Source organism: Podarcis liolepis, assembly GCF_965112155.1.
Source record: "Podarcis liolepis genome assembly, chromosome: 3".
Lineage (NCBI taxonomy): Eukaryota > Metazoa > Chordata > Lepidosauria > Squamata > Lacertidae > Podarcis > Podarcis liolepis.
The window spans coordinates 11,060,571-11,084,627 of NC_139557.1; the positions used below are offsets into that span (position 1 = coordinate 11,060,571).

At 44.6% G+C, this 24,057-nt stretch overlaps 2 protein-coding genes and 1 long non-coding RNA gene across 6 annotated transcripts in view; 1 reads left to right on the forward strand and 2 right to left on the reverse strand.

Annotated features, from left to right (window-relative positions):
• The window catches only part of SLX4IP (SLX4 interacting protein), a 94,605-nt gene extending 93,605 nt beyond the window's left edge, over positions 1-1,000 (reverse strand). Inside the window, 1 exon segment of the mRNA XM_083495927.1 lies at positions 613-1,000. The gene's annotated coding sequence lies outside the window, so the exon portion shown is untranslated.
• The window catches only part of LOC310703557, a 453,580-nt gene that overhangs the window by 227,202 nt on the left and 202,321 nt on the right, over positions 1-24,057 (reverse strand). The window lies entirely within an intron of this gene.
• Positions 1,076-22,124, forward strand: MKKS (MKKS centrosomal shuttling protein). Of its 4 annotated transcripts, none has more exons than XM_083495923.1 (6): positions 1,076-1,325; positions 9,404-9,642; positions 14,169-15,576; positions 18,024-18,199; positions 18,900-19,010; positions 20,801-22,124. In XM_083495923.1, exons 3-6 carry the CDS (start codon positions 14,583-14,585, stop codon positions 21,239-21,241), a joined length of 1,722 nt encoding a protein of 573 aa, XP_083352049.1. In that variant the 5' UTR covers positions 1,076-1,325; positions 9,404-9,642; positions 14,169-14,582; the 3' UTR covers positions 21,242-22,124. The 4 variants fall into 4 exon arrangements, with proteins under 4 accessions (XP_083352049.1, XP_083352051.1, XP_083352052.1 ...); XM_083495925.1 differs by having other exon boundaries at positions 1,076-1,289; XM_083495924.1 differs by lacking the exon at positions 1,076-1,325 and adding an exon at positions 2,566-2,692.

Consider the following 24,057-nt stretch of genomic DNA (forward strand, 5'->3'; position numbering starts at 1 on the left):
TTTATAACTTATCTTTAAAACCATTGCAAGCAGTTAAAATCGTTAGTAGGATTGGAATAACACTTGTAGTTTAATGGTGAATTTTGGATAGAACGGAGAGGTAAAAGATTTGGATTATCATAAAAGATGCAGGGGGAAACGATTAACAATAGGACCCACAAAGGGGGAGGGGGAAAGTCCAGGAGACTCTTTCGAATCTTGTTTTTATATTGTATGTTGGACATGCGACTGTGAAATTTTAATCTGAAAAACCAAATAAATAAAATTTAAAAATGCTTAAGGTTTGTGTGTTGTAGAAACAAAGGCAGCGGGAGGGTTCGGTGGGAGACTCTTCATTTCAGGGTACTGTAATGGGTTCGAGCAAAAAAAGAAAAAGAAAGATTTCTGGCTGGCAGAGGGGGTTGGGCTAGATGACCCTCGGGTGTCCCAACTCCGCAATTCTAGGAATCTAACCCAGGGGCATACAGCGGCACATCTTGGTGCAAAAGGCTCCAAAACAAGAGGCACCAAGGGGAAACAGAGGTAATTCCACTATGAGAGGTCCAAACCCCCAGCTGAGCCCCTGATTCCGGGTAGCAGCTCCCCTCTCTGCTTTCTCCCGCAGTAACTCACCGCGGCAACCTTGAATTCGGCTCCTCCGCCGCCTTTTTTTCCTTAGAGGGAAAGAGAGGCGAGGCTAGCGCACGAGACTTCCGGCTGTGTTCAGAGGGGGTGGAGGGGAATGGAACGGACTACACCGCGAGGCGCTCTTTCTCAGCTCCACTTGAGCCTCGCATTTTGCTTCCAGCCCCAAAACATTTAGTAGGCTTTTTTGTTGCTTCTCTATAACGCGCCGTTTGTCGGCCTTGCCACTCTCTCTCGCTTCGAAAACGACTCGGAAATGTAGCGCGCGAGCAGCAGAGCTCGGCCCTTGGGATCCCCCGCCCCGTTCAAAAGAGCCGATACGCGAATAGGAAACGAGGAAGGTTCCTCTCGGCTCGACGTCTTCCGGCCCATTCAAAGATGTCCGCCGACTACTTCCGTTTCCCCCCTTACGTAAGGCCTTTTCTACGGGGCCACGTGACGGGCGGCAGCCAATAGCTCCTCACAGCCCACGCTCCGGCAATTGGCCTGCCGGTTTCATGGGAGAGAGGCCTAGTCTCCCTCCTACATGTGCACTACAGCTCCCAGAATGCACAGAGGGCTCCTTACCGTGGACGGCCTAGCTCTTCGCGTTCGTGGTGCATCCTGGGATATGTAGTCTCATTTCTCCTTGAAGTCCATTTCAGGAGAGCTGCGGAGCTTGAGAGGTTTGGAGAATATTTGCTGGAGAGAGAGAGATAGAGGTACTGGAGCAGCAGGGGAAGGAAACCCTCTGTTATTTATTTATTTTTATTTTATTATTATTATTATTATTATTACTACTACTACTACTACTTGCCCGCTGGGGGGACATTGAATTGTGGAGATTTAACCTTCTCTCGGCAGCAGAGGAAGATAAGAGACTTAGCTACTTTTACTCTTCCCTTCCTTCCCTTTTTCAAAAATTAAAAATGCTGGAGAAGGGCAATTGGAAAGCAAGTAAAATTAATTTCAAATTCCTGACACCCACAAAGTTGTTGAATTTTTTTTTAGGAAGACCCCAAAATTGATAGTTGTTTATTTCCTTGACATCTGATGGGAGGGCGCCACCACCGAGAAGGCCCTCTGCCTGGTTCCCTGTAACCTCATTTCTTGCAGGGAGGGAACTGCCAGAAGGCCCTTGGCGCTGGACCTCAGTGTCCGGGCTGAGCGATGGGGGTGGAGACGCTCCTTCAGGTATACTGGACTGAGGCCATTTAGGGCTTTAAGGTCAGCACCAACACTTTGAATTGTGCTCAGAAACGTACTGGGAGCCAATGTAGGTCTTTCAGGACCGGTGTTATGTGGTCTCAGCGGCCAATCCCAGTCACCAGTCTAGCTGCCGCGTTCTGGATTAGTTGTAGTTTCCGGGTCACCTTCAAAGGTAGCCCCACGTAGAGCGCATTGCAGTAGTCCAAGCAGGAGATAACTAGAGCATGCACCACTCTGGCGTGGCAGTCCGCAGGCAGGTAAGGTCTCAGCCTGCGTACCAGAGGGAGCTGGAAGACAGCTGCCCTGTACACAGAATTGACCTGCGCCTCCATGGACAGCTGTGAGTCCAAAATGACTCCCAGGCAACGCACCTGGTCCTTCAGGGGCACAGATACCCCATTCAGGACCAGGGAGTCCTCCACACCTGCCCGCCCCTTGTCCCCCAAAAACAGTGCTTCTGCCTTGTCAGGATTCAACCTCAATCTGTTAGCTGTGATCCATCCTCCAACCGCCTCCAGACACTCACACAAGACATTCACCGCCTTCACTGGCTCTGATTTAAAAGAGAGGTAGAGGTAGGGAAGGTGACTGGCCCGAGGTCATCCAGCGACCTTCATGACCAAGTAGGGATTCGAACCCATGTCTTGATAGTTTTTGTTCAGTACTTCAGCTACTATTACACAACCGCTTTCAAGCCCTTAGCAGCAGAATTCTCATTTATCCATATGTGCACTGAGAAGGTAACAAAAGTCTTCTTTATTTCCGGGTTTCGGGGTATTGCAAGACTAGAGGAAAGGACATATTACCACCACCTGCTGACTATAGTGCTATCATTTCACAAATGTAAAAACAGGATCATGCCAGAAAGGAGCTTTCTTGTGTAAGAAACTAGTTTCTAAACAGGAAGTTATTTTGTCTGCAGAAATAAGTCCGTCCACATGCAATCTGGAGTGTTGTGTAGCCCAGAAACCAGCTTAACATCTCATTTAGAACTGGGAAGCTCGTTGCAGTGTAAAAAGTTGGGTCATCCTCATTGTCATCTTGAATATTGGAGTCCAAATATTGAATTTTAACTATCCAGATATGCTCAGTTGGTAGAGCATGAAATTCTTAATCTCAAGGTCATGGGTTCGATTAGACTAGATGACTAGATTGTGGTCCCTTCTAAGTCTACAAGTGTACGAAATGAACTACTGTAATTTATCAAACTGGAAGTTTGCTCGTGTGACTTAAATTTTAAAACCTGTCATTGCTTGTAATATTTATGCAAATCTAGCATACAGAACATACAAATCTAGCTACAAACATGAGTCTGACCAAACTGCGGGAGGCAGTGGAAGACAGGAGTGCCTGGCGTGCTCTGGTCCATGGGGTCACGAAGAGTCGGACACGACTAAACAACAACAAAGCATACAGAACTGAGCCCTGAATAGTGTCTCTCTCTGCCCGTTGTAGTTCATAGCCTATGACCAGTCACAGCAAAACCCAGAATTGATTTGTTTTGCATTTCCATTAGGCATATAAATCCTGCTTTGGGGCTTACTGCAAGCATCTGGTTGATCACTCTGAGAATAATAAGTTGAACTAAATGGTCTTTCGTCCTGATCCAGAAGGCTCTTGTTCATAGCTGTCAACCTTCCCTTTTTTTGCGGGAAGTTCCCTTATTCCAGCGCCGTTTCCCGCTGCTATCCTGGATTGTTAGATATCCCGTAGACTGTCCCCGGGACAGGTGAGGCTGCTGATCCCTTATTTTCAAGGCTGCTGATCCCTTATTTTCAAGGCTGCTGATCCCTTATTTTCAAGGCTGCTGATCCCTTATTTTCATATCTGAAAGTTAACAGCTATGCTCTTGTTACGTCTTTAAATTCATGTAGACTTGGGTGTAGTTAATGATCATGCAGGCATCTGTATTGCAAGCACTGTTTTTCTGCGTTTGGTGTTCTTATGCTATGGTATTATGAGTTTACAAGTGGGACGGCAACAAAATATTGCAATATAAAATGCTTCTGTCAGGGTTCCACCCAACCAGCCATGTTGTTTTCCGAGGTACTCCATTCTGACCCCTGATACGATCCTGTCAGCACTTGCCAATTGATTTTGGCCTTAAAGGGGATTATTTTGACCAAGGGCAGCTGCACATGCCCATTTTGACTAACAGCTTGCCATTTTGCTTGGGCAGGAAAGTTTGCCATGTGCAAAACACTGTCACCCTAGTGCAGATAATGGGATCCACCCTCAGGAGCAAGGCTTCCACATGCATGTCACTTGCTGGAGCAGGAACCACCGTCATAAATTGGACGCAGCTTCAGCTGCAGAGCTGTTCTATCTGTACTGCATTGCTTTCAGTAGGGCAGAACTGAACTTTTACTCCATCTACGTGACTGTGCAAGCAGTAAATGTCGTTGTTCCTTTTTATGTCACTAGGATGGATTATATAACCCCACCCCCACCCTAAAATACTGAATTTAATTCAACTATTTAATTCATATATTTTCTGAACAAGATAACACATGTTACTGTTTGCTGTAACGATGATAATGTTTGTTTGCTACAAAGCAGAGCATTTACACAATCTAGGACAGGAGCACAAACCTAAACCTTCATTTGAAGTCAACTGGCTTTAAATTGTATTAACTGTAGGTGGATTGTGCCCTAAATGTCTGTGCCATTTGTTTGACAGTCATATGACCTAAATTCAGATTCTCCCTCCCACCTCCCGTCTACGTAGAAAAGCAAAAGGGTGTTTGTTAGAGGAGCACGGATTTATTTTCAGTGTCATTTAAAACATGTTGGTTTGTATTAAAAGCCGGCTTCATTTTAAACCAAATAATGTGGGGGTTTGTTTTTGTTTTGTTTTTTTAAAAAGAAGATTTTGCTTATTTGAAAAGAAGAAAAGATGTGAAATTGTAAAAATGATTTATGGTTTTTTGTTTATCCTGCCTGCAGCTCGAACTGAATTGGGACAGATGTCTCTGATTGGTCATTTATTGGGAGCAAAAGGCTAGTTCAGTTAAAAACTGAATCTATATATGCTCTTTAACCCGTGGGAGGTAGGTCTGCAGATTAAACGTAGTTCTCACTGAGATGATAACGGTGTGCCTGAGCTTTACCAATTTAGCATACTCATATGTATGCGGCTTATATCTATGAATAATGTGCCTTAGGATGATGGACTGGCTCCTACAAAAATATTCCCTTAGCATAGAACAGGCACGTCCAACAGGTAGAGTTTGGATTTAATATCCCGCTTAATAATAATAATAATAATAATAATAATAATAATAATTTATTATTTATACCCCGCCCATCTGGCTGGGCTTCCCCAGCCACTCTGGGCGGCTTCCAAAAGAATATTAAAATACTATAATACATCAAACATTAAAAGCTTCCCGAAACAGGGCTGCCTTCAGATGTCTTCTGAAAGCCTGGTAGTTGTTGTTCTCTTTGACATCTGGTGGGAGGGCGTTCCACAGGGAAGGCGCCACTACCGAGAAGGCCCTCTGCCTGGTTCCCTGTAACTTGGCTTCTCGCAGTGAGGGAACCGCCAGAAGGCCCTCGGTGCTGGACCTCAGTGTCCGGGTAGAACGATGGGGGTGGAGACGCTCCTTCAGATCACTACCTGAAGGAGTCTCAAAGCGGCTAAAATTCTCCTTTACCTTCCTCCCCCACAACAAACACTCTGTGAGGTGAGTGAGGCTGAGAGACTTCAGAGAAGCGTGACTGGCCCAAGGTCATCCAGCAGCTGCATGTGGAGGAGCGGGGAATCGAACCCGGTTCACCAGATTACAAGTCTACCGCTCTTAACCACTACACCACACTGGTACCTCAGTGTGATTGTACCAAGATTGTGATCTACCGGTAGATCACTGGACATATGTGGTAGATCACTGGCTCCCCCCGAAGAAGCTCAACAAGTTTGGCTCCCCTAAAAAAAGCTCAACATTTTTGCTCTGCACCCCCCAAAAGGGGGTAGATCACTACCAGTCTTTAACTCTGTGAGTAGATCACAGTCTCTTGGGAGTTGGCCACCCCTGGCATAGAAGACTAGACATCAAGGGAAAGAGTTTTCTATGTGTAGAGATCTATTGTTTTTTAAGAATTTAGTTTCTAGATGACCCTTGGGGTCCTTTCCAACTCTACAGCTCTGTGATCATGGAAGCCTCCAGTGGAATTCCGAAGTTGTCTTCTTCTTTGACGATCACTCGTAGCTGAGTAAGATTGTCTTCCTTAAACATGGTTTTAACAGTGAGTCTGTAAGTGACTCGAGGCCAATTCTGGATCCACATGTCTTTCCACAGTGGGGGCAGAGGTTTCTGGACAGGAGTTGATCATGGTGAGGGTTTGCCAAGCATGCCTTCCTCTTAGCACGTTGTGTAACCCTGGCATTACCATTTTAATTAAAAGGGAAGAATGTTCTCAAATCTGAAGAAAGAGAAATATATTGTCAGAGCTAATACGAAAGCTTTCAAGAAGCATGCACACACTTGTATAAGGAAATGAAGAATTGTTAAAAATAAGTGCCTAGGAGAATATGCAGCCCGCAGAACAATCAGCCCTGCAGAGATTTACTTGTAGAATCGGGAACAGACTGTGGAAAATCAAATGGTAGCCCCTGAAAGGCAGTTTATTTTATTAAATGCAAACAGATCACTAGGGAAACATGCTCAAATGATGGCCAACCTAAATTTTATGACTATCTAATATTTCAGACTAGGAAATACTCATAGCAGTAGATAGGAACGGGGCATTGAGTCCTGCCCAGGATAGCTCTAAGGGCAAAAATACACACTTTGGAAGGCCAAACAGTAAAAACCAATAGTTTCCTCAGTTTAACAGATAAGGGAGGTATAAGCCCCTACAGTCCAAAGGCAATTGGAAAGCTTTTCCCATTTACTTCCTCCTTGCAGAGAAATATTTGAGGTCAGTTTGGGAGAGTCAAAATGGCTGTACTATTTCAGACACATGGTTTATATCAGGCTTCCTCAGCCTCGGCCCTCCAGATGTTTTGGCCTACAACTCCCATGATCCCTAGCTAGCAGGACCAGTGGTCAGGGATAATGGGAATTGTAGTCTCAAAACATCTGGAGGGCCGAGGTTGAGGAAGCCTCATACTTATGTATGTGTTTGCCTTGTACATTTATGAACATTTATTCTATATTTGAGACCTTGGAATTCTTGTAACATAGGTTGTAGGCAGAATCCAATGAAGTCTGCCTGCTTGTGCATCAAAAATCCATTTGCGCTATGGGGATCCTGGTCTTTTCTCTCCCCCCCCCTTCCTCCTCCACCACTCTGCCCCCACCCACCCCTTAATCTGCTCTGGAGGTTTCATGAAACATCAACCTATATAGAGCACAGTCATACCTCCATGCAATTATTGCAACAAGAGCAAGAACTGCCTGCCCCCAGAAGTCAAATGTGCGCTTGCTCTCAAACCCAGAAGTAATCAGGATATGTGAAGAATTGCATTCCCCTCCCTGTTAATAATGCTCCAGAGACAGCAAGTGTGGGATGCTAGCAAAGCATTGCTAAGAGGTATTCTGAACCCACTCAGTGCTTATCGTGAAAAGAAAAGAACAGGCAAAACAGAAAAACGAATTTGTACTGGAGATTAATAACGAAGAAAAAGAGCATAAGAAGGCAGCCACTTAAAACAGTTCTTAATAAATTAAGGACAGTGTTACCTCGGGTTAAGTACTTAATTCGTTCCAGAGGTCTGTTCTTAACCTGAAATTGTTCTTAACCTGAAGCACCACTTTAGCTAATGGGGCCTCCTGCTGCTGCCGCGCCACCGGAGCACGATTTCTGTTCTCATCATGAAGCAAAGTTCTTAACCCGATGTAATATTTCTGGGTTAGCGGAGTCTGTAACCTGAAGCGTATGTAACCCGAGGTACCACTGTATTTGCGAACAAATGAACTTGGAACTTTTAGAAAGACAGACTCTTAATTTCAGTAAGCAAAACAAAATGAATGTGGGAATAAACTGCTTGAGTTACCTGCATATCAGGTTAAAGAAAGAACAACATATGAACCCAGTTCCTCCAATAAAAAGGAGAATTGATATAGCTAGGTCTTCGGAAGAGATTATTTATTTAGGGCACTTACAAAACATGCCAGAGAATATTGGTGTTTTCAATGTTTTGGTGTTCGGCTTTGGATTGGTAGGGACGAAGCATTCTATTCCGACTCTGTTTTTAACGTGCTTATGTGGTTTCTTTTTTGTATATTTAATTTGTTTTCAAATCACTTCAGGGCATTATTTTTTATTATTTATTTGTCGTGGAAAGCAATATATACATTTAATAAACCTAACCGAAACGTCATTGTACCATTTTGAAACAAACAAAAAATGCAAATCAAGTTACAAAACAAATTGAATTTAAATCAGCTAAATGCCTGGGTAATGAAAATGTCTTCATATGCAGGGCTGGGTTAAGACCTTTAGAGGCCCTAAGCGCTTAAAAGATTTGGGTTCCTCTTCATATATATCTAATTCAAAATATAAACCATAAAATAAAATTTTGTTTTTTGAAATGAAACAACCTACAGTAAGATGGAAAATGATGTTTATTTTTCCATATAAATAATGTTTATTTTTGTTCAGCTGTGCCATATGGTTCATGGTAAATCCAGCAATGGAATTCTTTTGCGGTGCCCCTTTTCCCTTGATGCCCTAAGCATGTGATTATTTTGCTTAATGCTTAATCCAGCCCTGTTCAGAAGACACCTCCAAAACCTATCAGGGGCAAGGCCAGCTAGGTTCCATAATCACAGTTCTCTTGTTAAGAAAGCCCTCTCACATATTGCTGCATATCACACAGTTGGTAAGTGCAGGATCTTTAAGAGTGCACCCCCACATAGAATCATATAATTGTGGAGTTGGAAGGGACCCTGAGGATTATCTAGTCCAACCCCCCTAGAATTCAGGAATCGGCAACTGCCCCATACGGGGATCAAACCTGTGACCTTGGAATTATCAGTACCATGCTCTAACCAGCCGAGCTATCCAGACTCTGATCTTGTGCTGCAAGGAGTTAAGGATTTCATTATTTAATGGGCACAGAACTTAGGGAGGGAAGTGTGGGGGAAAGAGCACAGGTTTTCTCCAAACATGAATCAAAAATAAAATTGCTATAAGATTATGGCTAGATGGCATGTCCTTGGAAACAAGTACAGTCGTACCTTGGAAGCTGAATGCCTTAGGACTCTAACCTTTTGGCTCCCAAATGCTGCAAAGCCGGAAGTGAGCGTTCCGGTTTGCAAACATTATTTGGAAGCCAAATGTCCAACGTGGCTTACGCACGCAGGAAGATCCTGCAGCCAATCGGAAGCTGCGTCTTGGTTGTCAAATGTTTTCAGAAGTCGAACGGACTTCCGGAACGGATTCCGTTCGACAACCAAGGTACGACTGTACTCCTTAAATTTGTGGGGCTTATTTCTGAGAAAATATCATTAGGATCATGCTACCCAAATGCAAATGTTCAGTCTTTGCTTGATTGCAGAATTATTAGTGTTGGGGTATGAGGGTGCATGCGTGTTTAAATTGTGTTCAGTAGAACGTATTTCAAATTTTCCTGTTCTTTACATAGGTAGCAGCCAGACACGCTATGGGCATTAAAAGCATTTGGAAGAACTACAAAGTTTTGATTGTTATGGGACCTAGCCTTGCGTTGATACACTGGGGCTGGTATAACATCAAATCCAATCCTATGTTCCAGCCAAAGAGTGAGGACACTGTCCCTGACCCTGGCCTTGTGACATACGTACTGCAACAGGACAGCAAAAGTAAAAAAAATAACCAATAATGGTGCTGCAGAAAAATCGAAAGGTAAGTTCCTGCTGCAGCAAGAACAAAACCATTAAGGCAATGCAAATAAAAGAGAATCTTGTGTTGTATTATAGAAAGTTCTCTTTTCCTGCAGCTCTACAATCCAGAGCCTCTTCCGTAATAGTGGTCCGTAATAGGCAGCACTTGGCTCTGCCTGTCGAGGACAGGCACAGATTTTACGCTAGCAGTTTCTGAAAGTCAGTCAATAAGAGAGGTGGGTTTAGAAAGAATATTTGGAAGCAAATCTGCTCCACTTCCCGAAATAGGATAGTTACTACTGTAGCCTTTTTAGCCTCAGGTGAGAAGAGCTTTGCGCCCGGGACGGGGAAATGGGAGTCAACAGACACTCAAGGAATAGTTTCAGAGAAAAAGCTTTATTCTACCATCCGGCTGGTAGAAGGAGCAAGTGTGATAGATTCACAAAACAAGCATGAGTTCACAGTCATTTGCACAGAGCATATATTCCCCTTCCAGTTCCCTCCCCTTTCTCCTCCTCCTCAAGAGTCTTGCCTCATGATGAGTGAGTTTCCTGAGCTTGAACAGAAAGCTCCTGTCTTGGGACTCTTTTGGACTCTTGGCGCCCTTCCCAGGAAAGAGGGATGAGAAGCCAAGGGGGTTTCAGAGTGTCCAAGATGTGTTGCAACCGAATGAGATAAGAGTCAGTTCTCAGGCCTGAGTATTCTTGGCATTGACAGAGTCTATTCATTGGCTTTTGAAGCCTTCTCGTGCTGATAAAAGAATAACATTTTGCCTTTGCAACAGCAGAGCAAATGAGCAGATGCTTAGCTGCTGAGAAAAGGATTTTGAAAAGCTTTGAGAAGCTTTGAGCCTGCTTTTTTTTGGGGGGGGGGGGACTTTGGGCCACCTGTCCTCACCTCTTTCATTATGAGGCTGGGCTACAAACCAGGAAGTCCTTGGTTGAGATTTAATCTCTGCCCTGAGCTCGCTAAGTTGTCCTAGGCAAGGCGTTCTCCCTGGGGCTTGAGAGAATTACACAGGCCCTACCTTACAGGGTTGTTGTAAAGAGCAAAAATGCGAAGCACTTTGAAAACCCAACAGTGGTCTATAAATGCTAAGTAATCTCGTCGTTGTGTACAGCTCCATGACTAAAATTGTTTTCACGGAAAAACCCAGTAAAAACCTGGTTTGATTTTTCTTCCTGCTAACTGAAAACCAGGCAGCTGCGTGACCCAGGAAAATGCACCGGGATTAGTGACACTTAAATCAGTGGTGGGCAACTGGGTTCTTTAAGAATCTGAGCTTTCATTTTTGCTTTTATTTCATCTTGGTTGTGGGGATGTACATCTGAATATGGGATTTGCTGCTCTAAATTTAAGGTGCAGCCATTCCCCCAACGCCACCGCCTGTTTATCTTTTTAAAAATGTGCTTTCCTGGTTGCTTGAATTTATCCGCTGTGACATTTTTCATCAGTTTACATTTTCATACAGGGCGGCAAAATGGGATGCGGGCACTGATCAGATCTGTAATGAATGTGAAGCATCCCAGCTGCGGTTCACCAGCTGCCTTTGCAGAGCTGCTGCAAATACGGTTCTCCATGCATAATGCATAGAAGCACATGCCTAACCTAATTTTTCTGAACCCGCCTGTCTGCAAGCTTCAATAATTATTACTAAGGTTGTTTTTTTAAAAAAATAAAAATAAAAACCGCCGTTTCTGTAAACGTAGAAAAAAGAGAGGTTTGCAATCAATACTGCAGTCCTTCGGCTAATTTATACCGACAGATTATAGTGCATTAACATAAATGCAGTCTTTATGCACAAGTGTGTCTTAAACATTGTCTTAGGGTTTGGTTTTAAATCTGCTGTAGATCTTCATGGGGCTCTTCAATTGTGTTTCTTTTAATTGCATTGTAATTAGGTCTGCAGGAATTGGGGTGGGGATGAGATTAGAGCAGGCATAGGCAAACTCGGCCCTCCAGATGTTTTGGGACTACAACTCCCATCATCCCTGACCGCTGGTGCTGTTACCTAGGGGTGATAGGAGCTGTAGTCCCAAAACATCTGGAGGGCTGAGTTTGCCTATGCCTGGAATGGAGTGTCGAACACTAAAAGGGGGAGCTGGCAATATGAGAATATTGCATGTGTGTTTTGCCTCATATCTCTGCAAATGCTATATATATATATATATATATATATATATATATATATATATATATATCTCAACAAGAAAGCTGAGGCTTGGAAGATCCCATTGCCCTCTTCCTCTCCTCCTGTGGACTCCCATAATTGTGGCATGCTCTGAGATTGGTTGTGATGAAGAATGGCTTATAAACATACATTTAACATAGGCAGGGGGTGCTGGGCCAATTCCAAAGGAAACAAATAACAATTAAGCATATTAGGTCAGATCCTTACGGCAGTAATCCAAATCACACTCCCACCCCAACAATAATCGTAATCACCAGTGCAGCACCCAAACCACCCTGCAGCATTAGTCAAAGGTGATGTGTGATTGATGTGGCCGTCGGCCCCCAGTAGGAAAACAAGCCTAATGGGCAAAGGCTGCCAAGAGGTGGCCACTGGCAGAACAAATCCAGGAATAGCAAATTCATTCCAGCTGCTTCAAGAATTGCAGATAAATTGCCCAGGCGCAATAAATTCATTCCAGACTCATCCTGTTTAGAGTAGGCCCATTGACTGAGTATTTCATTAAGAAATTTTATTTATACTTTTCAAGGTTATACATTTCATTAGTTTTACAATCAGTTTAACATTTCGAAGTTTGACGTCCTTCCCCCTCTTTCTGTGGTTCCTTAAATTTATTTTTAAATATCTTCTGCATATCCAAATTCATTTAAATATCTACTTTAATATCTTAGGAAACTGCAGGTTATTACAATAATCCTGCCAATGTTTTTATCAGTTTGCAATTTATCTGTAAATATCCAATAAACCATTTCCATTCTTTAATAAAAAGTTTATTATCTTGATTTCTTACTCTTCCAGCAAGTTTCGCCATTTCTGCATATTCCATAAGTTTTTGTGTCCATTCTTCCTTTGCTGGGACTTCTGCTTCTTTCCACTTTTGGACAAATAGCATTCTTGCTGCTGTAGTAGCATACATGAATAAGTTTCTATACAATTTAGCTAGTTCTGTCCCTATAATTCCCATTGACTAAGCATAGGAACCACCACAGTTCCAGTTCTGCCCTCCATATCCCAATGCCCATGACAAGGTGCAGCCAGCAAATGGCTGAGATCCCTTTCCTGCCCACCTACAGGGATGGCCATGGCAACTGTGGCTTTTATTTCCTACCAGCATATGAAGTTTTGAAGGCCACGTAGTCTGACACCAACCAAGAACTACCCATGGCCAATGACACTCACAGATCCCATCTGCAAACCTGATCATATGCATTGTGGGTGCTCCCGCTACTCCCTTGTTTGGTTGGGCCATGATGGAAAGGTGTGCAGCTGCATTGTCTGAACTTTGTGGCCATGCTGGTAGTACTGCTTGGGCACATGGGTTGATTTCGGGAACCTTCTGCTGCATTCTGATGTTGGTCCTTGGTCTGAAGGTTGGCTGTGTGGGTTTCGGCTGCAGTGGGAAGTTGTGGATTGTGGCTTCCTTTCTTCTGCCCCCCCCCCCCCAATTTAGAATTTCATTGCCAAGAACTCATGGGGCACCTGTTGGAGACCAATGTGGGTAGGATATGGGAGCAGACAAAGAATTGATTGGCCAAGAAAGGATGCAACACTTATAGTGAAGAATTCCACTTTTCCTAGTTTCATCTTCAAGCTCTGTATTAAACTGATAATTCCCCTCAAATTCAAGAGGTCAATAGGCTTTCTGTTTCATTTAAAATTAAATGAAAATGACATATCAGGTTCCTGAAGAGACAGTTAAAGTCTATATCATTCAGCCATGCCCCCTAACATTTTGTCGCTGGGATGTGTTGTGTCTAAAGATTCACACTAGGTGGTTTTTTGGGGGGGGGGTAGCAGTTCCCTAACATAAACAGGATGTTTCCAATATTTCACACACCTTGCTCGTGCAGCCAGAGTTATCGGATACCAGATCACATGATGTGCCTCCTGTCAAATACATGATAGGACTTTAAATGAGCCCCAACGGTGTTAAAAAAATAAGCAGAGTGATCCGTTTGGTGTGAATTGTCTTGCTAAAATGTGAGCTGAGAAAATGCATGATTATTTTGGTCACATTTCTGCTTTGTACGCCAAAATATAGGTGAAATGAAGCCCTGCAAGTCAAAATTAGGGTGTTTCCTTGGCTGGTTTGTTTGGTTACTGTTTCTCTCTCCCAGCATTTTAAAAGAACACGGGATTTTTGCATTGTGCTTGCATAACCGATTATACAGGGAAGGACTTGTGAGGGTCTTTTAACCAGTTTGAATGCACATTATGCTATAATCACATTCTGCTGAGCTGGCCTGCTGTTTGCCCACAGGTCTCATTGAAATATATTGTATCTACAACAAATAACAAGTAACTGTGCCTCTAACGGCAGCCTCATTCACCACCCGTCTCTTTTTCTAAAACTGTAGGTGCACTTCACTTTGTTCATTTGAGTTTCGGGCCGTGAACAAAAGAGATGAAGAAGATCAGCTGGATTCGGAAAAACTGGCTCCTTGTGGCTGGACTGTCATTTGTCGGTGTCCATCTTGGGACCTATTTCATTCAACGAGCCGCAAAGTCCTCTGCTAAATCAAACTTGGAAATCAAATCAAAGGGTCTTGACGAATGACGCAATCTCTGCATCTTCACATTGGTAGCTAGCATAGCAAGTGTGCATTTGTTTTGTCATTGACTCCATAGTTGATTAAATGTGCTTTGTGGAAACGGAAACATATCCTTTTTCTTCTTCTTTTCCTTTTAACATTTCCATAAGTACCGGGAAGAAGAGACAACTGTACGGGGTGTAGTAAGTCCTGACTGGAATCTTACCTGGGGGGAGAAAAATGTCTCGCCTCGATGCTAAAAAGCCCTCATTGTGTACCAGCGAACCTTTGACTAAGGAAGCCATTAGCTGTGTTCTGTCTGTGTTCAGTGAAATAGTCAAGTCTTGCTATGGCCCCACAGGTAGGTTTAAACAGCTCCACAATGGTATGGGAGGATATGTCCGCACCACATCGCAGTCATCCGCTTTGCTTGCTGGCCTCTGCGTCACCCACCCGGTGCTAAAACTTCTGACAGCCTCCGTGCAGAGTCACCTCTCGCTTTTCGGCGACTGCGGCTTATTCACGGCCATTCTCTGCTGCAGCCTGCTTGAAAAAATCCGAGCCTTGAACGTTGCTCCATGCACTTCCATTAAAATCTGCCAGCACCTTTTGAGCCTGTGCACCGACTATCTCTCATCCGAAGCATGCGGCTGTAGAGTGCCGGTGGATTTCGGCAGCTCCAAAATCCCTCTCGGGTTGGTGCGCAGTGTGCTGACCAGCAAACGGGCCTGCATGCTTAGCAGGAACGAGGTAGATCATATCAGCACTCTGGTGCTGAAGGCCTTTGTGTTGACCATCAGCCCACAAAACACGGAGACCAGCGTTGCCTTCGGGAAATGTCTTTATATACCTGTGAAAGATAGGAGAGCTATGGATTCTGCGGTCTACCCTGGACTTCTGATTGAAACACCTGACTTGGATCTGACCACAGAGCTTCCCGTCAGAACGGCTCCTTTGTGCGCAATCAAGATGGCGCTTTTCTCTCTGTCCCTATCAGGAGACTTATCCGACACGGGAGAAGGAACCATCTTTGTCCATCAAAGAGTGTTTCTGGAAGCAGAAGTCTTAGGCCAGTTGCTTAATTTAGGCAGGCAAATGGTAGACGATGGTGTGAGCCTTGTGGTGTGCCAAAAAGTTATCCACCCAGCCCTGAAGCAGTACTTGAAGGAGAAACAGGTTGTGGCTGTAGAAAGAGTTGGGGCGGCAATGATGGAGCCGCTGAAGCAAATAACAGGTAACAAGCAGATTTTTGTTCTTTTCTAATCATGTGAAAGGGGAAGTGGGTGGCGCTGTGGTGTAAACCACTGAGCCTAGGGCTTGCCGATCAGAAGGTCGGCGGTTCGAATCCCCGCAACGGGGTGAGCGCCTGTTGCTCTGTCCCTGCTCCTGCCAACCTAGCAGTTCGAAAGCACGTCAAAGTGCAAGTAGATAAATAGGTAAATGGCGGGAAGGTAAATGGCGTTTCTGTGCGCTACTCTGGTTCACCAGAAGCGGCTTAGTCATGCTGGCCACATGACCCGGAAGCTGTACGCCGGCTCCCTCAGCCAATAAAGTGAGATGAACGCTGCAACCCCAGAGTTGGTCACGACTGGACCTAATGGTCAGGGGTCCCTTTACCTTTACCTTTAATCATGTGAAAATGCCAAAATGAAGACTTTAAAAAGAGTTTTCGATCTTGATAGGTTCATGATGTGCTTCTCGGGGAAGAGTAATACTATAAGCAGAATTCTCGCTCGTGACAATTCCTCCGATGCGCTACTTTCCATCCCCATGTGTTGGTTCGTTAATGAGGGTGCGCCGTTCAAATATATGGCATGTAGCTAATGGTGCACGTGGCTCTTCATTGGCTCTGCTGATGCAGCCTGACTACGACGATGTATATAAATTTAATAGACAGCAATAAGAATAAACAGTGATGATGCAACCCAGTTTTTGTAGAATTTGGCTAGGCTATCAAAGGTGAGCAGGCGTTCAGCCTCCGAGAGAACTTGCTTGCATTATCCATTTCCCTTTTTGTACCTGAACTCGCCAGCGGGGTAGTTTTCATGGACGTTTCAAACCTATGTCTAGACCCATGGTTCCCAACGTGGGGCACACGCCCCACAGTGGGGCAATTCGATTTTTAAGGGGGGCAATTTGGAAGCTTGTTTAGACCAAGTTAATCGCCTTTTAGGCTTCCTCTACATGAATAGGAGTTCACTTTTTGAATAATGAGAAGTATATGTCACGGGAGGAAGGGAGCATCAGGATTTTAATAATAATAATAATTTATTATTTGTACCCCGCCCATCTGGCTGGGTTTCCCTAGCCACTCTGGGCGGCTTCCATAGAAACCAAAAAACACTAAAATATCATACATTAAAAACTTCCCTGAACAGGGCTGCCTTAAGATGTCTTCTGAATGTCAGGTAGTTGTTTATCGTTTTGACATCTGATGGGAGGGCGTTCCACAGGGCAGGCACCATTACCGAAAAGGCCCTCTGCCTGGTTCCCTGTAGCTTTGCTTCTCGCAATGAGGGAACCGCCAGAAGGCCCTCGGCTTAGCTGAGGCATGGCCAAAAAAAGGTTGGGAACCACTGGTCTAGACTGTGGCCCCTTAAGAGGGCACATGGTGGCACATATAACTGATGGCAACATTTTTCGGCCCAGCCCTCTGGGCAACCTTGTGGGCAGAGGAACTAATGTGAATGTTACCTTTCGTACAGCAGGCTAGTTTCTAAGAACTCCTCTCCTCCATGCAGGCGAGCAGGAGCCCTCACTAACTGGAAGCACCATACAACCAGACCAAAAAAACCCAGGCAATAAACCCCACTTAGATGCATTAAAACCAAGAGGGAAGAGAAACGCATCCTAGCTAGAGGCAAAAACACTGGGGGTTCCATGCAGGACAAATGAGGGTGGTGGCCTGGGGAGAGGGAGGCGGAGAGGGAGGCGGAAGGGTGCATGACCTGTGGGAAGGTCCTGAGGACCAGATAAGAGAGGTGGGGGCCTGCATGCCCCTGGCCTGAAGTTCCTCATCCTTGGGCTAGAACCCAGGGGAAGGAAATAAGAATTAGAGAACCATATAGAAAATGATAGGGATGCAGGTGGCGCTGTGGGTTAAACCACAGAGCCTAGGACTTGCCGATGAGAAGGTCGGCGGTTCGAATCCCCGCAATGGGGTGAGCGCCTGTTGCTCTGTCCCTGCTCCTGCCAACCTAGCAGTTCGAAAGCACGTCAAAGTGCAAGTAGATAAATAGGTACCACTCTGGTGGGAAGGTAAACTGCGTTTCCATGCGCTGCTCTGGTTTGCCAGAAGCAGCTTAGTCATGCTGGCCACATGACCCAGAAGCTGTACGCCGGCTCCCTCGGCCAATAAAGCGAGATGAGCGCCGCAACCCCAGAGTCTTCCGTGAGTGGACCTAATGATCAGGGGTCCCTTTACCTTTACCTTTCATAGAAAATGATATGAGCCCGCCCCTACATTTTGAAATAAGTTTTTGCCTGGCACCTCAAGGTGTTTAATGACGGTGCCAGCCAAACCTACCTGAGGAGGGCATTCTGCAAACAGGGAGCCACTGCAGAAAAGGCATGTTCATACTTTTGCCTTTGAAACATGCTGAATTCACTTCGGTTCCATGCAATGCTACGCTCAATGTTTGTGAGCTAATGCCATGCCATGACTTCCCCTCGTTTGAACAGGTTCTCAGCCGATGCCTTCTTTGCAATTTCTGTCCCCTGCTTGCTACGGCCGCCTGAAGGACTTGCGGGCCGAGTCGTTTGCTTCAAAACGGTTCTTGCATCTAATCCCTGAGGACCCGGTTGTCTGCAGCTTGGTGCTCTGTAGCAGGAACGAAACTGCATGGGAGGAGCTGAGGGTAGGTGTAATCTCTTTAAATGTCGGCGGCGATGCCTATTCTTGGAGAAGTATTGAGGGGATGTGTCATTAAAAGTTTGGGGAAATCTGCCAGTCCACCACTGCTTACGCTAACAAAGGAGGCAGTTTGCAAGCAGTAATGGCCTTATGCAAGGCTTCCTCCACCTTGGCCCTCCTGATGTTTTGAGACTACAGTTCCCATCAACCCTGACCACTAGTCCTGCTAGCTAAGGATCATGGGAGTTGTAGGCCAAAAAACATCTGGAGGGCTGAGGTTGAGGAAGCCTGCCTTATGCCATCGGGACTGTGTTTACAAGTGAGGTCTCTTGAGTTAATTCGCGTAGCAAAATCGGCTGCAGCTGAGCGAGACTAAATCAGCCTTCCCCAATGTGTTGCCTCCTGGTTGTGGTTGGTCTTGGGTTCAAGTCTCTGCTCAGCAGGTGACGTGAGTGAGTCAGGACTTCGCAGCCTCAATCAGCTCACAAGGTTGCTGTGGACAGAACGGGATAAGCCTTATGTCCGCTACACAGAGCTCCTTGAGGGAATGTGGCAGATGCAGCTACAATGAGCGAATGGCTTTTTGTTTTAGATGGGTTGCATAAGGAGACCTCCACTTTAAAACCATTTCTTTATTTCACCTGGATTTTTCTTCCTGGGCTTAAAGAACAATAACAACAGGAAGTCCTTTGCTTCTTTCCTAGCTGGCTTGTCAAACGGCAGAGCATGTTTTGCAATTAACTGTCTCCGACCCCTGGGTACTGTTAGGTGGCGGCTGTACAGAAACTCATTTGTCGTCCTACGTAAGGCACAAGGTATGCTGAGATCCGCGTGGCTTTTTAAAGCTGTCTAATGCACTTAAATCCGCTCAGAGCATTGAGGGTTATTGGTTTATTGGCGGAGGTGAAACACCTTGCCGAGGCTCTAAATGCCTGCGATTCTTAAAACCCTGTATGGTTTGGGGATTTTGTTGCTGCCGCTGCTGATGTTGTTTAAATCCAAAACAGCATGGGCGGACTCCCAGGAAGGGTGAAGCGAAGGAAGATGCTCTCTCTTTCCTTCTTTATTCCCTTGTCAGCTCAAAATTGCCTCCCACACAGAGAAAACTCCAGCACAAAAACCTTCCCAAGTTGTTTTTATCCCCTGTTGAGAGGCAAGGGAGAGGAAGGCATACAACTTCTCCCTATCTTCCACCTCTGCCCTGCGTGGGAAGGGTAATTTTGGTCTGGAAAATGATGAGAGAGAAAAGCAGGGTCTCCCCCGCCTTGCAGATATCTTCTCCGATGAGCATGACTGGACTCCAAAGCATCACAGATACCTGTGTGTTACTGAGCAGTCTGAGCCATAGCATCCTCAAGCCTGTATTGCTCTTTTTTTAAAAAAGTAAATGTACAAGCACTTCTTAAAATCTTATCCGATCAGCGCATTCTAGTGAAAGGCCTCAGCCTCATTTACTCTCCTATTTTGTTCATTCTTCAGTTTTGCGTAAATGGCTATTTGAAAAATTCTTTTCCTGCTATAAACTGAAACTGTGGGATGAGATATTTGTTCATCACTTATCTGATGTTTAGTGTATGAAACCAGTCTGAGTAATAATATTTATCCATTAGTTGTATTATGATGATCATTAATAATAATAATGCATAATGAACCCTGAGTAGTAGTAGTAGTAGTTGTTGTTGTTGTTGTTATTATTATTATTATTATTATTATTATTATTATTCCCTGCCCATTAAAAGTTGCCTTCAGATGTCTTCTAAAAATCAGATGGTTGTTTATTTCCTTGACATATGATGGGAGGGTGTTCCACAGGGCAGGCGCCACCATCAAGAAGGCCCTCTGCCTAGTTCCCTGTAACCTCACTTCTCACAGTGAGGGAACTGCCAGAAGGCCCTCGGAGCTGGACCTTAGTGTCCGGGCTGAATGATGGGGGTAGAGACCCTCCTTCAGTATACTGGGCCGAGGCCGCTTAGGGCTTTAAAGGTCAGCGCTAACACTTTGAATTGTGCTCGGAAACGCACTGGGAGCCAATGAAGAACCTTTAGGACTGGTGTTATATGGTCCCGGTGGCCACTCCCAATGGCAAAGGTGGTTTTGTTAGATTGCAAACCACCTAAGTCTCCTGCTGCTGAGTACACGGTCTTTAATAGTTTGGATCCAGACTTAATCATACGCAGAGTAAATTGTAAATTTAAAATAATACAGAAAGAGAAAGAATAAATAATCATTAAACTGTCATGACAGACTTAGTTCCCATTGATTTCATTAGGTTTACTTTGAGTATGACTAAGTCTGGAACCACCCCAGTGACATTTACTAATAAATAAAAGGAGTGGAATTGTAATTAACATTGTTTTCCAGGCAAAATATTAATTTAAGACACTTGCTTTCTATAAATAATGCTATCGTTGCTTTGCTTTCTCTGGCTCGAACCCTATACGGAGGCTATAATCCTATGCTCAGTTTCCTGGGAGTAATACAGCGAGACTTACCTCCAAGTAAACAACGCATAGGATTTCTCTGCACGTTGAATATCTTTGTTTTGTATCTTAATCATAACATACTAGAAAACAGCTTTCTCAACCCCATCCCCTTCCTATTTTAGAGTTGCGCCGTGACACGCAGCACTTTGGAAAATTTGTCCTGCTCTCGGGCAGAGTTCCAGTTGGTGGCCAATTCCTTTTGCGGCTCGCTAGAATCTGTGGCTCGCTGCCTAGAGCACGACGGCGGCGACGTTCTCACCGATACGAAATGGGGACATTTTTGGAGCGTTCCACCTGATCTTCCTAGCGGGTCCGATTGGTCTGACGTAGTTCAGAGGTGCGGCTGCGGCCTTTGTGGCCCTCAGCAAGGTCTTGATTGGAAGATTCTGCAATGCCGTTCTCGTCCTTTCCCCCCGCAAAGTTGCGTCGGCGACTCTTCCGTAACCTCCGCCAACAATCCCGTTCTGGACTGCTTTGCGGCGAAAAGGAACGGTCTACAAGTCGCCGTCGAGACGGCCAGCCTGCTTTTAGATCTGTCCTATATCGTGGAAGATCGTAATTAGGTTTCGTTTGCAAGTGTTTCTGCATTCCACAGGTGTGCTGGCATTTAGTGGCCCCCCCATCCCATCACGTCTCCTTGCACCCACTGAAAAACCTCTTGAGGGACCTGTCCGGAAGAAGCATTCGATTTTGCACAAGGAGCTGCAGTTGGAAAAGTACGTCAGCTCCTCTCGCACACCTGAAGGCTCTTTGCACATGCACAAGATCTCATTGGGATCCCTGCCTCCATGCCTGGGGTGGCTGCTTTCAAAAATGGGAACAGACGGCTGCAAAAATTGGAACATGTATTTTTTCCTTTTGGAAAAATAAATAAATCCTTATTTAATAAATACATTGTAATAAAACCTTTTTCTAGGAAGTATTACAGACTGATGGGCCAGAATGCAGCGATGCAACGGTGGCAGTTAATGAAGGTTGGTTACCTTACTTGGCTGATAAAATAACAGCTTAGAAACATCCAGTGGGTTAGTCATGTATTAAAAGGAGGTTACAAAATGAACAGTGTGTCGCACGCAGTGTCAGCTGTAGAATTCCTGTATTGCAAGGCAGCTCGAAACATCGGATGAATCTATAAAGCCAATATTAGTTAGGGGATGCTTCAATTCTGCTATAATTGTCGAAAGAGCTCCATTTCCTCGCCTGCCCCTACTTTGTACACCCCTCCCAATCCGCTCTGGAGGGTCCCACACACGGGCTGCAGGGAACAAGAGAGAGAAAGGAATTTCCGTCAAGGGCATGGAGGTCTGTTGAGCATGTGGAGCTGGAGTTTTGTACACAGCCCCAAATCTCTTTTCAGGCCTAATTCATGATGCAAACATCTAGCTTCTTGATGTCGTTTATGTTTGATGGTTATATTTTGTCAATAAAATGACATCTCTTCTTCTGCTTGCTGCTGTTATCAATTTCTTTGGAGGCCAATATGAATGGTTTCTTTACGAGAAATGAAGAATAAATCTTGTCTCTCTGTGTGTGTTCCTTATAGACTTTTAAACTGGCCATTTTGAATCCAGCAATGCTGTATGGTTGAAGATGGGTTCAGAAGTAGTAATCCCATATATTATGTTAATTTCCTCAGATAACTATCCCCATAGCTGAAACCTAGATTTCGAAAACACGATTCAGTGGTGCCTCGCAAGACGAAATTAATTCGTTCCGCAAGTTTTTTCGTCTAGCGAATTTTTCGTCTTGCAAACCACTTTTCGTCAGAAAAGTTTTGGAAAAGCTTCAAAAATCGCCAAAAACCTCAAAAAAGGCTACCACACCGCGTTCTATGAGTTGCACCTCGAAGTCAAGTCGCAACTGTATTAAGGGTGTTAAGAAAAAGGAAACAAACTTGCAAAAAACGCAAGACGTTTTCGTCTTGCGAAGCAAGCCCATAGGGAAATTCGTCTTGCGAAGCAGCTCAAAAACCGCAAAACCCTTTCGCCTAGCGAGTTTTTCGTCTTGCGAGGCATTCGTCTTGCGGGGCACCACTGTTCACCAGTTGAAAGCCACAGTTGTACAGTCCAGAATTAAAATACCTAAATGACATCCATGATATTGCAGGAAAAATAGAAGACTGGGAACATAACCCTTAATTGATGAACAGACTTTTGATTGAGAAATATCTGCATTCTTTGTTGGCCAAACAATCTTTTAAGCGAACCAAAGTTCAGAGGTTTACCAGCAGCCACAGACTTAAATATCTGTACTCCCACAGCTGAATTAAGAGGTGAAGCACTTAATCAATGGCTCCCTGTTCCATATGTCAACCACATTTTTAAAAATAAAGGTGACGATCAAAAATGTACAGTGGTACCTCGGGTTAAGTACTTAATTCGTTCCGGAGGTCCGTTCTTAACCAGAAACTGTTCTTAACCTGAAGCACCACTTTGGCTAATGGGGCCTCCTGCTGCCGCCGCGCCGCCAGAGCACGATTTCTGTTCTCATCCTGAAGCAAAGTTCTTAACCTGAAGCACTATTTCTGGGTTAGCAGAGTCTGTAACCTGAAGTGTATGTAACCTGAAGCGTATGTAACCCGAGGTACCACTGTACAGGGAGATATTTTTTTTAATCCCGTGGGACATGACCAAGTTATTAAGCTTCCTTAATGCAGTTCTAAATAAGAACAGAAATTATTTTCTCACAATATCCTTTTTTTTTAAAGGCAAAAATTAGAACCAAACAAGTTGCCACAAACAACATTTTTTTATATGTCCAAGTGGAGAAAGTGTTGCCTCTATTTTTGGAACCATGGTGGGATAGCTGTTTGGGGGAAAAAGAAAAGGCATGCTGGAACATCCTAACAAATATTCGCTTGGTCACTTTGAAAAGCATACTGTACCATCTGGCAGCCAGCAGTATGATGTCAAATAATCCTACTAAATAAAAACTAAATCAGCAGATGGGGAAGGGACGTGTAAACTCTTACTGCTGGCTTCTTTATTTTTAAGTATTGATGTATTTGAAGCAGGCCTGATTACTATGAACAACTCTGCTTTTGGTTTGCAATTTTTGAAAGGGAAGGATGCTGCTGTTATGCAGACAACGTCCACCTCTTAACTTTCTGGATCCAGCATTCTAGTAAAACTGCCCTGAGACCCCCGGGTATAGGGCGGTATATAAATTTAATTTAATAATAATAATAATAATAGGGTGGTGCTGTGGGTTAAACCACAGAGCCTAGGACTTGCCGATCAGAAGGTCAGTCGGCGGTTCAAATCCCCGCGACGGGGTGAGCTCCCGTTGCTCGGCCCCAGCTCCTGCCAACCTAGCAGTTCGAAAGCACGTCAAAAGTGCAAGTAGATAAATAGGTACCGCTCCAGCAGGAAGGTAAATG